This window comes from Portunus trituberculatus, chromosome 8, assembly GCF_017591435.1.
Source record: "Portunus trituberculatus isolate SZX2019 chromosome 8, ASM1759143v1, whole genome shotgun sequence".
Lineage (NCBI taxonomy): Eukaryota > Metazoa > Arthropoda > Malacostraca > Decapoda > Portunidae > Portunus > Portunus trituberculatus.
Window position 1 is genome coordinate 1,505,001 of NC_059262.1, and position 10,000 is coordinate 1,515,000.

Consider the following 10,000-nt stretch of genomic DNA (forward strand, 5'->3'; position numbering starts at 1 on the left):
ACTTTGCTCTCTCTCACCATGACTGTTTTCCAAGGCCACAGAGATGACTAGCGGGGAATTCAAGTGTTTCTCTAGTTAATAATGCATAAATCTTGTCACTCTGCCTCTAGAACTGTAAAAACACCTTAAAAACACTTTGCTCTCTCTCACCATGACTGTTTTCCAAGGCCACAGAGATGATTAGCGGGGTTTTCAAGTGTTTCTCCAGTTAATAATGCATAAATCTTGTCACTCTGCCTCTAGAACTGTAAAAACACCTTAAAAACACTTTGCCCTCTCTCACCATGACTGTTTTCCAAGGCCACAGAGATGATTAGCGGGGTTTTCAGTTAATAATGCATAAATCTTGTCACTCTGCCTCTAGAACTGTAAAAACACCTTAAAACACTTTGCCTCTCTCACCATGACTGTTTTCCAAGGCCACAGAGATGATTAGCGGGGTTTTCAAGTGTTTCTCCAGTTAATAATGCATAAATCTTGTCAATCTGCCTCTAGAACCACAAAACGCGTAAACTTAAACCCTTTTGATGTACTGCCGATGAAGTACAAAAGTGTTTAAGAATGTGAGTCTAAATAGAAAGGCAGCTCTCTCAGTACAAGGGAAAAGTATATGAGTTTCCAGACCCTTTCGGCCCGTCCCTCATGCCACACCTATGCCTCTCTCACAGGTCCAGATTCCCAGTATCGCTCCAGTGGGCTCTTGGACGATGGCTACTGAGCTCAAACCAAAAGACACCGCTGCTGATAGATCGGCCAGACAGTTACTGAGGCTGGACACTTCTATCTATATCCTCTTTAACCCATGGAATAAACGTGAGTGTGTGTGTGTGTGTGTGTGTGTGTGTGTGTGTGTGTGTGTGTGTGTGTGTGTGTGTGTGTGTGTGTGTGTGTTTTTTTTTTTCTTTCTCTCTCTGATTTTTCTTTCTTCTTTCTAAATTCTGTTGTTTTATTTTTGTTTTTCGTTTTTTTTTCTTTATTGTCTCTATGTCTGTCTCTGTCTCTGTCTGTCCTCTCTCTAATCTATCTGTGTGTGTGTGTGTGTGTGTGTGTGTGTGTGTGTGTGTGTGTGTGTGTGTGTGTGTGTGTGTGTGTGTGTGTTTATCAATTTGTTTATCTATTAATCAATTTAGAGAGAGAGAGAGAGAGAGAGAGAGAGAGAGAGAGAGAGACTACACTTTTTCATTTACTTACATTTACTTTTTCACTTTTTCCCGCCAATTTTCGCCATGTAAGTAACCATGTGCACCAAGACCTGAGTGTGTACGTAAACTGCGTGTACGTGTCCACAGATGACGGTACGTACATGCCGGACGAGGAGGGCAGGAACGAGTACGTGCTGAACCCCGTCGGCAAGGTGAGAGAGAGAGAGAGAGAGAGAGAGAGAGAGAGAGAGAGAGAGAGAGAGAGAGAGAGAGAGAGAGAGAGAGAGAGAGAGAGAGAGAGAGAGAGAGAGAGAATGCGTGGTTGTCAGATCTTGAGGCAAATCGTGAGCTGCCCTTGTAATAATGAGCTGATCAACAAAAAAGTATATTGACACACACTTAACCCCCTTCAGTACTGGGACGCATATTTACCTTGAGTTTTGGATGTGACTAGATGATTTTATTGACATTAAGAAGGGTCTATGGAGGTCAGAAGATTAATGGTCCAGAGTCTTCACTGTTTAAATAACGTTATCAATAACCTACATATTTTAAATCCAGGAGTCATTTTAGAGAAGACAGCCTAAACCCCCTTCTTCCCTGTACAGATCTGGCAGGGGGGCTACCCGGCGCGAGGGAGGCACTGGTCTTTTGGGCAGTTCGATGACGTGGTGCTGCCGGCCTGTGTGCTGCTCATGGAACGCTCAGGACTGAAACACGAGGCGCGAGGAGACCCGATCTTTGTGTCACGCGCCATATCCAAGATGGTGAGAGCCGGGGGTGTGAGGGAATGAGGGGAAGAGAGGAGACGAGGAGAGATGAAAGGAAGGGTGAATGTAGGGAAGAGAGAGTGAAGGTGAGGGGAAGGTGTGGAAGGGCCAGGAAAAGGGGAGTGAGGGTGAGGGGAAGAGAGTGAAGGACTAGGGTGGGTAAGAGGAGTGAGTGAGGGAGAAGGGTGAGGGTGAGGGGAAACGGTTGTGGAAATAGTGGACAAAAGGGGAGTGAGAGTGAGGGGAAGGAGTGAGGAAGAGGGGAGAGGATGGATGAGGGAAAGTAGTGGGGGAGAGGAAGGGTGAGTGAGGGAAAGGATGGGTCAATATATGGGGGGGGATAGGGAAGGGGAAGTGAGGGTGAGGGGAACGAGTGGATCATATGAGGGGTGGAGAGAGGAAAGATGAATGAGTGAGGGGAGAGTTAAATGAATGAGATGAGTAAGGGGAGAAGAAAATGAGTGAAGGGTGAGAGTGAGGGGAAGGGTTAGAGGGACGGGGTGGGGAAGAGGAAGGGTGACTGAGGGGAAGATGAGTGGGTAGAGGGGAGAGGTGGGAGGGCTAAGTGAGGGAGGGAGGGAGTGAGTGTGAGGGTAACAATGAATAAGAATAAGTGATAATGAGAGAGAGAGAGAGAGAGAGAGAGAGAGAGAGAGAGAGAGAGAGAGAGAGAGAGAGAGAGAGAGAGAGAGAGAGAGAGAGAGAGAGAGAGAGAGAATAAAAAAAAAAGTGAACAAGCAGCAGTAGAAATTCCAAAACCACACAACTTCACAAATAAAAAAAAAAAAAAAAAAAAAAATATACCAACCCAAATTAACCCAACCCAACCCAAATTAACCCTAACCCAACCTACCCTAACCCACCTTCCCGCCCTTCAGGTGAACAGCAACGACGGTGACAACGGGGTGCTGATCGGGGACTGGAGCGGCGACTATTCTGACGGCACCTCCCCAAGTCAGTGGGCGGGCTCCATCAAGATCATGGAGGAGTATGTGAGGAGAGGCCGTCCCGTCAAGTATGGGCAGTGTTGGGTCTTCGCTGGGTGACTACTACGGGAGGAGGAGGAGGAGGAGGAGGAGGAGGAGGAGGAATGAAAATATGTGCTGTAGTTTATTTTTTCTTTCTTCTTCCTGTTTCTCTCTCTCTCTCTCTCTCTCTCTCCCCATCAATTCATTTTTCTTCCCCCAGTTCTTCTTTCTCCTCCTCCTCCTCCTCCTCCCTTCTCTTTCTCCTATTTCTGTTTCTTTCTCTCTATCATCTCCTTTTTTCTATTCTCCATTTCAATTTCCCTCTCCTCCTCCTCCTCCTCCTCCTCCTCCTCTTTCTTCTTCTATTTTTGTTTCTTTCTCCATCACTTCCTTTTCTCTCTTCCCTATTTCTTTCTTCTTCTTTCTTCTTCATTCTTGTCATCCTCCTCCTGTTTTTTATTTTATTCGTCTTCTGTCTCTCTTCATTTGCTTCTCTTTTTCTCTTTCTCTTGATCAGCTCTTTTCTCTCTCCCTCATTTAATTATTTTCTTCCTCTTTCTTCTTCTTTCTCTTCCTCTTCTTCCTCCTCTTGTTTTCTTTTCTTATTCTGTTCTACACTTGTTAATCTTTAAACGCCTATTATTCATTTTTCGCTCCATTGTGTTCCTCCTTCCTCTTTCTTCTTCATTATCTTCCTCCTCTTCTTTCTCTTCCTCTTCTATCTCCTCCTCCTTCTCCTCTTTCTTTTCCTTCATTTTTTTTCTTTTATCTTCTATGTTAACTTATTTGAAGACCTCTCTCTCTCTCTCTCTCTCTCTCTCTCTCTCTCTCTCTCTCTGGTTAGGATGTTAGGAATATGTTGTTTGGCCTTCCTTTGTATTCCTTTGTGTTGGTGCCGCAGTGTGTCGCGCCCTGGGTCTCCCGTGCCGCCCAGTGACCAACCTCAACTCGGCCCACGACACGGACGTCTCTCTCACCATCGACGAGTATGTGGACAAGAAGGGCGACAAGATCACGTGAGTACTGCCTTCGTCTTGTTCTTGTTGTGTTCGTGTTGTGTTCTTGTCATCTTCTTGTTAGGTTTTTGTACTATAACACCTCGCAACACGTGTATGACTTGTTGTGGCTTGTGTGTGTGTGTGTGTGTGTGTGTGTGTGTGTGTGTGTGTGTGTGTGTGTGTGTGTGTTGTGAATCCATGCGTTCCCCAGGCAGGCTAATGACCACTCCCTTCCCCCGCCACACCTTCAGTAGGGCGAGCCGCTCTGGCATTAACCCCACGGGCCTCGGCGACTCCATCTGGAACTTCCACGTATGGAATGACGTGTGGATGGACCGCCCTGACCTGCCGCCTGGCTACGGGGGCTGGCAGGCCATCGACGCCACGCCCCAGGAGACCAGCGACGGTGCGTGCTGACCTCACCTCACCTCACCTCACCTCACCTGACCGAGCCTCACCTGACATAACCTATCTAACGTGACCTAACCTGACCTTGACCCAATTTTGCAAATATTCTTACCTTATTTTATCCTTAACTTACCTAACTTAACCCTACTTGACTTAACTAACCCGAGAGAGAGAGAGAGAGAGAGAGAGAGAGAGAGAGAGAGAGAGAGAGAGAGAGAGAGAGAGAGAGAGAGAGAGAGAGAGAGAGAGAGACATAGAGAAGGACACAGAGAAGGTCAGAAAGAGAGAAAACAAAGAGAGAAAAGGCATAGAGAAAGACAGAGAAAGAGAGAAAAGAAAGAGAAAAGACACAGAGGACAGAAAGACAGAGAGAAAGACAAAGACAGAGACAGAGAAAGAGACAGAAAGACACAGAAAACACACACACACACACACACAACACACACAACACAAATAAATACACTCAAACCCCCTCCCTCCCACAAACACCCACAAACACCCCCACAACACCACTAAACACTAACCATGCCCACCCTCCTGGCTGTCCTATAGGCGTGTTCCAGTGCGGGCCAGCGAGTCACGAGGCTGTGCGCAGGGGCCTGATGGAGCTTAAATATGACGTGCCCTTTGTCTTGGCCGAGGTGAACGCTGATGTTGTGCATTGGCAAGAGGACGAGGACGCGCAGGATGGCTTCAGGAAAATCTTCTCAAATAAAAACCAGTACGTTGACATGGGGGCCTTGGAAGGTACTGGGGCGGTAGAACTAGGGATGGGGAGTGCTTGTGGGGGAGAATTGAAGGATGGGGTGCTTCGAGGGTAGAATCGAGGTGTGAGGGGAAGAACTTGGGTGAGGTGAGGGGAAAGGGAGATGAGGGGAGGAACTGCTGTGAGATGATGGGGAATGAGAGGTGTGAGGGGAGGAATTGGTGTGAGGTGGAGAGATTGGGGGGATGATGGGGTGAACAAGTCGGGTGAAGGGGTGTTGGGGTGAGGCAAAGTGAGGTATGGGGTGAAGTGAAGGGGAGATGGGAAAATTGGAGTGGGGTGAAGGTGGGGTGGGGTGTGTTAAGGATGGGACGAGATGGGGTGAGGGATGAGTGGGGGTGAGTGAGAGAATGAGGGTGGGATGAAGGGGGACTGGGGGTGGCTGGGGTTTGCATGAGATGGGGTGAGGTTTGGGGTGCAAGAATTGGGTTGACATCAGGAGAGGGGTGAGAGAGGGGAAATGGGGTGAGGGAGGGGGAATGGGGTGAAGGAGTGAGGGGTGACGGGTGGGAGAATCCTAATCCTAATCCTAATCCTAATAATAAAATAGCCTCAAAAACAAATAAACCCGGAATTTTTGAAGCAGTGAATCAAAGAAAACGAAAACTTAACATTTTTTGAAACGGAAACTAAAAAAAAAAAAAAAAAAAAAAAACTCATTACATAGAGAACAACAACAACAACAACAACAACAACAACAACAATAACTACTACTACTACAACCACTTCTACCACTACAACTACCGTTACTACCACCATCACCACCACCACCACAACCACTACTCCCATTTTCTTTCCTTCCAGCGTGGGCCGTCAATTGCTCACCAAGAAGGTAGGCGGCGTAGAAAACGGGAACTACGGCGACGTTGACAAGGAGGACTGCACTAATCTATACAAACCGCCAGAGGGAACCAAGGCAGAGAGAGTCACGCTGCAGATGGCGGCCAGACGGTGAGGCGGGGAGAAGGGCGAGGGGGCAGGGTGTCAGAAATCAAATATTCTTTACCGTGACTGTTTTCAAAGGCCATAAAGATGACTAGCCAGGTTGTCAAGAGTGTTTAACCTGCTCACAATGCATTAATCTTGCTTATCTGTCACTAGAATCTGCCCGTACACCTTCACTTTTCTGAAGAAATCTTGTTAATCTGTCACTAGAACCTTAAAACACCCTTAAAATCCAGCACAACTTCACCTAAAGCCTTTCTAAAGAGGTAATGATGAGGAAATCTTGCTAATCTGTCACTAGAACCGTAAAAACACCCTTAAAAACAGTACTACTTCACACAAAGCCTTTTCTAAGAGGTAATAATGCTAATCAGTCACTAGAACCATAAAAACACCATTCAAAACCCACGTCATTTCAACTATACCTTTTTAGAGAAGCATTTTCCTGTTAACAGTGTAGAAATATTGTTAATCTGACACTAGAACACCAAAAACACCCTTAAAAACTCGATTCACTTCAACTATACCCTTTCTGAAGTATATTCCTGTTAATAATGCAGAAATATTGTTAATTTGACACTAAAACACGAAAAAAAACACCATTAAACCTCGCACCCCTTCAACTAGAGCCTTAGGAAAATAGTTTGGTTAGACCCTTTGTAGAGGAGACTGCAGAGGAGGAGCAGGGAAGAGATAGAGAACACTGCTACACCAAACACTGCCTAACAAGTCGCCAACATGTTCCCCGCAGCTCCCGCAACGCTCGCCACGCCTTCCGCTTCCCTTCCCTGGCCGAGGACGATGTCAACTTCACGATCGAGGACATTGACAGCATTAGCATTGGTGATGACTTCTCTGTCACCGTCAAGGCTGAGGTGTGTGTGTGTGTGTGTGTGTGTGTGTGTGTGTGTGTGTGTGTGTGTGTGTGTGTGTGTGTGTGTGTGTGTGTGTGTGTGTGTGTGTGTGTGTGTGTGTGTGTGTCTTTATTTTCTCACCTCACCTAACTTAATTTCTCTACAAAAAGATTAATCGTAACATTAACTGCACTCTCTCTCTCTCTCTCTCTCTCTCTCTAACCAACCCAACCCAACCCAACCTAACCCAACCCAACCCAACCCAACCCAACTCAACCCAACCTTCCCTTACCTTGAATCCATTGGCCTCTTCAGAGTACCAGCGAAGTGGACAGAACCGTGCAAATTGTCATGAAGGCAGGCAGCGTTTACTACACGGGCGCTCCTGCCAACCCCATCACTGAAGCAGGCGGGGAGTTCGTATTGAAGCCCAAGCAATGTATGTAGAGGCGCCTGTGGGAGGAATTACTTAGAGTTACATAGAATTACAAACATACGTCATTGTAATCCTAGCAGCTCTCACGAAGGGGGTTATTATTGTTGTTGTTGTTGTTATTGTTGTTATTATTATTATTATTATTATTATTATTATTGTTAGAAGAAAAGAACAGTTGTTATTTAAGAGTAGTAAGGAGGAGGAGGAGGAGGAGGAGGAGGAGGAGGAGGAGGAGGAGGAGGAGGAGGAGGAGGAGGAGGAGGAGGAGGAGGAGGAGGAGGAGGAGGAGGAGGACACACACACACACACACACACACACACACACACACACACACACACACACACACACACACACACACACACACCACTACAACCACCACCACCACCCAACCTAACCCCTACCAACCCTGCCACGCCCCCAGCCAAGACCCTGTCGCTGCCGGTGCCCTACAGCCAGTACTACAGCAAACTGGTGGAGCACGCCATGGTGAAGATGGTTGCCCACTGCCGCGTTGTGGAGACTTCCTACGCCTGGATGGGTGATGACTGCTTCGAGATCACCAAACCTAGCGTACTGGTCAAGAGAGAGAGAGAGAGAGAGAGAGAGAGAGAGAGAGAGAGAGAGAGAGAGAGAGAGAGAGAGAGAGAGAGAGAGAGAGAGAGAGAGAGGGAGACGAAAGTTGTGTGTGTGTGTGTGTGTGTGTGTGTGTGTGTGTGTGTGTGTGTGTGTGTGTGTGTGTGTGTGTGTGTGTGTGTGTGTGTGTGTGTGTGTGTACGACTTTAATAACACTATACCAACTGCTATTTCTACTACTACTACTACTACTACTACTACTACTACTACTACTACTACTACTAGATCAACACAAAATATTTACCTGAACAAACTTATAAAGATCTGAGAGTATACTATTTCACTACTACTACTACCACTACTACTACCACTACTACTACTACTACACTACTACTATTACAACAGGCGCTGCACAAGGCGGTGGTGGAGCAGCCCTTGAAGATTGAGTTCTCTTTCATGAACCCTCTGCCGGAGACCATGACGGACTGTGTGTTGGAAGTAGACGGCCCTGGACTCAGCCGCCCCAAGACCATCCCGATCAGGTGTGTGTGTGTGTGTGTGTGTGTGTGTGTGTGTGTGTGTGTGTGTGTTTCTTTCTCTCTCTATAGCTGTCTGTTTCTCTGTCTCTATCTCTTTCTCTCTGTTTGTTTATCTGTGTCTGTCTGTCTGTCTATCTATCTGTCTATCTGTCTCTCTCTCTCTCAAAAATACCCTAACCTCTCCACAAACTCCCCATACTCACTCACTCCCTCTCTCCCTCTCTCACCTGCCAGTGACGTGGCCGCCAAGGGTGAGATGAAGTGGACCTACACAATGGTGCCACATAAGGTTGGGGAGTTTGTGCTCATTGCTACCTTCAACTCCAAGCAACTCGTTAACCTGTCAGGCTCCTCCTCCATCACTGTGGCGGAGGCTTAACTGGCTTACCTGTGCCTACCTGTGCGCTGTGTACCTGTCTTTCTATATTTTTTCAAGGATACAGAGAGTTAAACGGTTTTCAAAGGTGTTTTTTGGGGTGTTGATCACGTGAAAGCGTTTATTTGTCACTAGGATCCTCCCCAATCACTGTAGTACATGCTTAACTGGCTTACCTGTGCCTACCTGTGCGCTGTCTACCTGTCTTTCTTCTTTTTTCAAGGTTACAGAGAGTTAAACGGTTTTCAAAGGTGTTTTTCCGGGTTTTGATGATGTGAAAGCGTTTATTTGTCACTAGAATCTTTAAAAACATCCTTCATGACTGTTTTTCGAGGCTACAGAGATGACTAGTTGGGTTCTCAAAGGTGAATTTTGATGTTTATAATGTAGAAGTGTGTTTACCCATCACTACATCTGTAAAAACACCCTAGAAGTCCCGTGTAACTTAGTAAACACGTATTTTGAGACACTGCCATATCCAAAGTTACAGTGATTGTCAAACGGTGTCACTGGTGCTTTTTAGTCTTCATAATGTAGAAATAGTGTTTATCTGTTACTAGAACCGTAAAAAAAAAAATATGCATCCTGGAAATTTCGTAAAGTATAAACAGTATTCTAAGACAGTTCATTCTCTCACCACTGTTTCCCAAGGCCAGAAATGACTAGGAGGGTTCTCAAGATTGTGTTTCTTTATTATTAATGTAGAAATCGTGTTAATCTCTCACTAAAACCATGGAAACACTAACAACAGATTCAATTTCCACTACAGCCTTTTAAAATTAACTCCTTCAATACTGAGGCGAGTTTATTGACATTAGGAAGGGTCTATGGAGGTCAGACTATTAAAGGCCACAGTCTTCACTATTTTAACCCCTTCAGTATTGGGACACATTTTTACCTTGAGATTTGTGTACCATTAGACCATTTTATTGACATTATGAAGGGTCTATGGAGGTCACAAGATTAATGGCCACAGTCCTCACAATTTTAATCCCCCATGAGTTTCTGAAGCTTATAAAATCACCAAATAGTCAGCAGAGTGAATATGGAAACTCGTCATGGTGCTGAAGGGGTTAAGGAAAAGTGGTGAGATACTGTTTACAAATATAAGATAATTTTGTGTTGGGCTGCCTGACCTAACCTAACCTAATATAACTATAACTTAACTATAACCTAACCTAACCTTAACCTAACCTGATCTGACCTAACCTAACTTAACCTAAC

At 45.8% G+C, this 10,000-nt stretch overlaps 1 protein-coding gene and 1 long non-coding RNA gene across 2 annotated transcripts in view; one reads left to right on the forward strand and one right to left on the reverse strand.

Annotated features, from left to right (window-relative positions):
* Window positions 1-7,194, reverse strand: part of LOC123501062 — a 46,507-nt gene extending 39,313 nt beyond the window's left edge. The window contains exon 1 of the long non-coding RNA XR_006673546.1: window positions 7,144-7,194. This is a non-coding gene — a long non-coding RNA (uncharacterized LOC123501062). The remainder of the gene's footprint in view (window positions 1-7,143) is intronic.
* The window catches only part of LOC123501061 (hemocyte protein-glutamine gamma-glutamyltransferase-like), a 15,898-nt gene that overhangs the window by 5,479 nt on the left and 419 nt on the right, over window positions 1-10,000 (forward strand). Inside the window, exons 4-16 of the mRNA XM_045249643.1 lie at window positions 669-813; window positions 1,290-1,354; window positions 1,751-1,909; window positions 2,791-2,953; window positions 3,767-3,896; window positions 4,130-4,284; window positions 4,839-5,007; window positions 5,857-6,003; window positions 6,749-6,872; window positions 7,167-7,290; window positions 7,710-7,868; window positions 8,265-8,403; window positions 8,635-10,000. The exon at window positions 8,635-10,000 is cut by the window's right edge and continues 419 nt beyond it. Of these exons, the coding sequence (XP_045105578.1) occupies window positions 669-813; window positions 1,290-1,354; window positions 1,751-1,909; window positions 2,791-2,953; window positions 3,767-3,896; window positions 4,130-4,284; window positions 4,839-5,007; window positions 5,857-6,003; window positions 6,749-6,872; window positions 7,167-7,290; window positions 7,710-7,868; window positions 8,265-8,403; window positions 8,635-8,779 (1,824 nt within the window). The 3' untranslated portion in view covers window positions 8,780-10,000. The remainder of the gene's footprint in view (window positions 1-668; window positions 814-1,289; window positions 1,355-1,750; window positions 1,910-2,790; window positions 2,954-3,766; window positions 3,897-4,129; window positions 4,285-4,838; window positions 5,008-5,856; window positions 6,004-6,748; window positions 6,873-7,166; window positions 7,291-7,709; window positions 7,869-8,264; window positions 8,404-8,634) is intronic.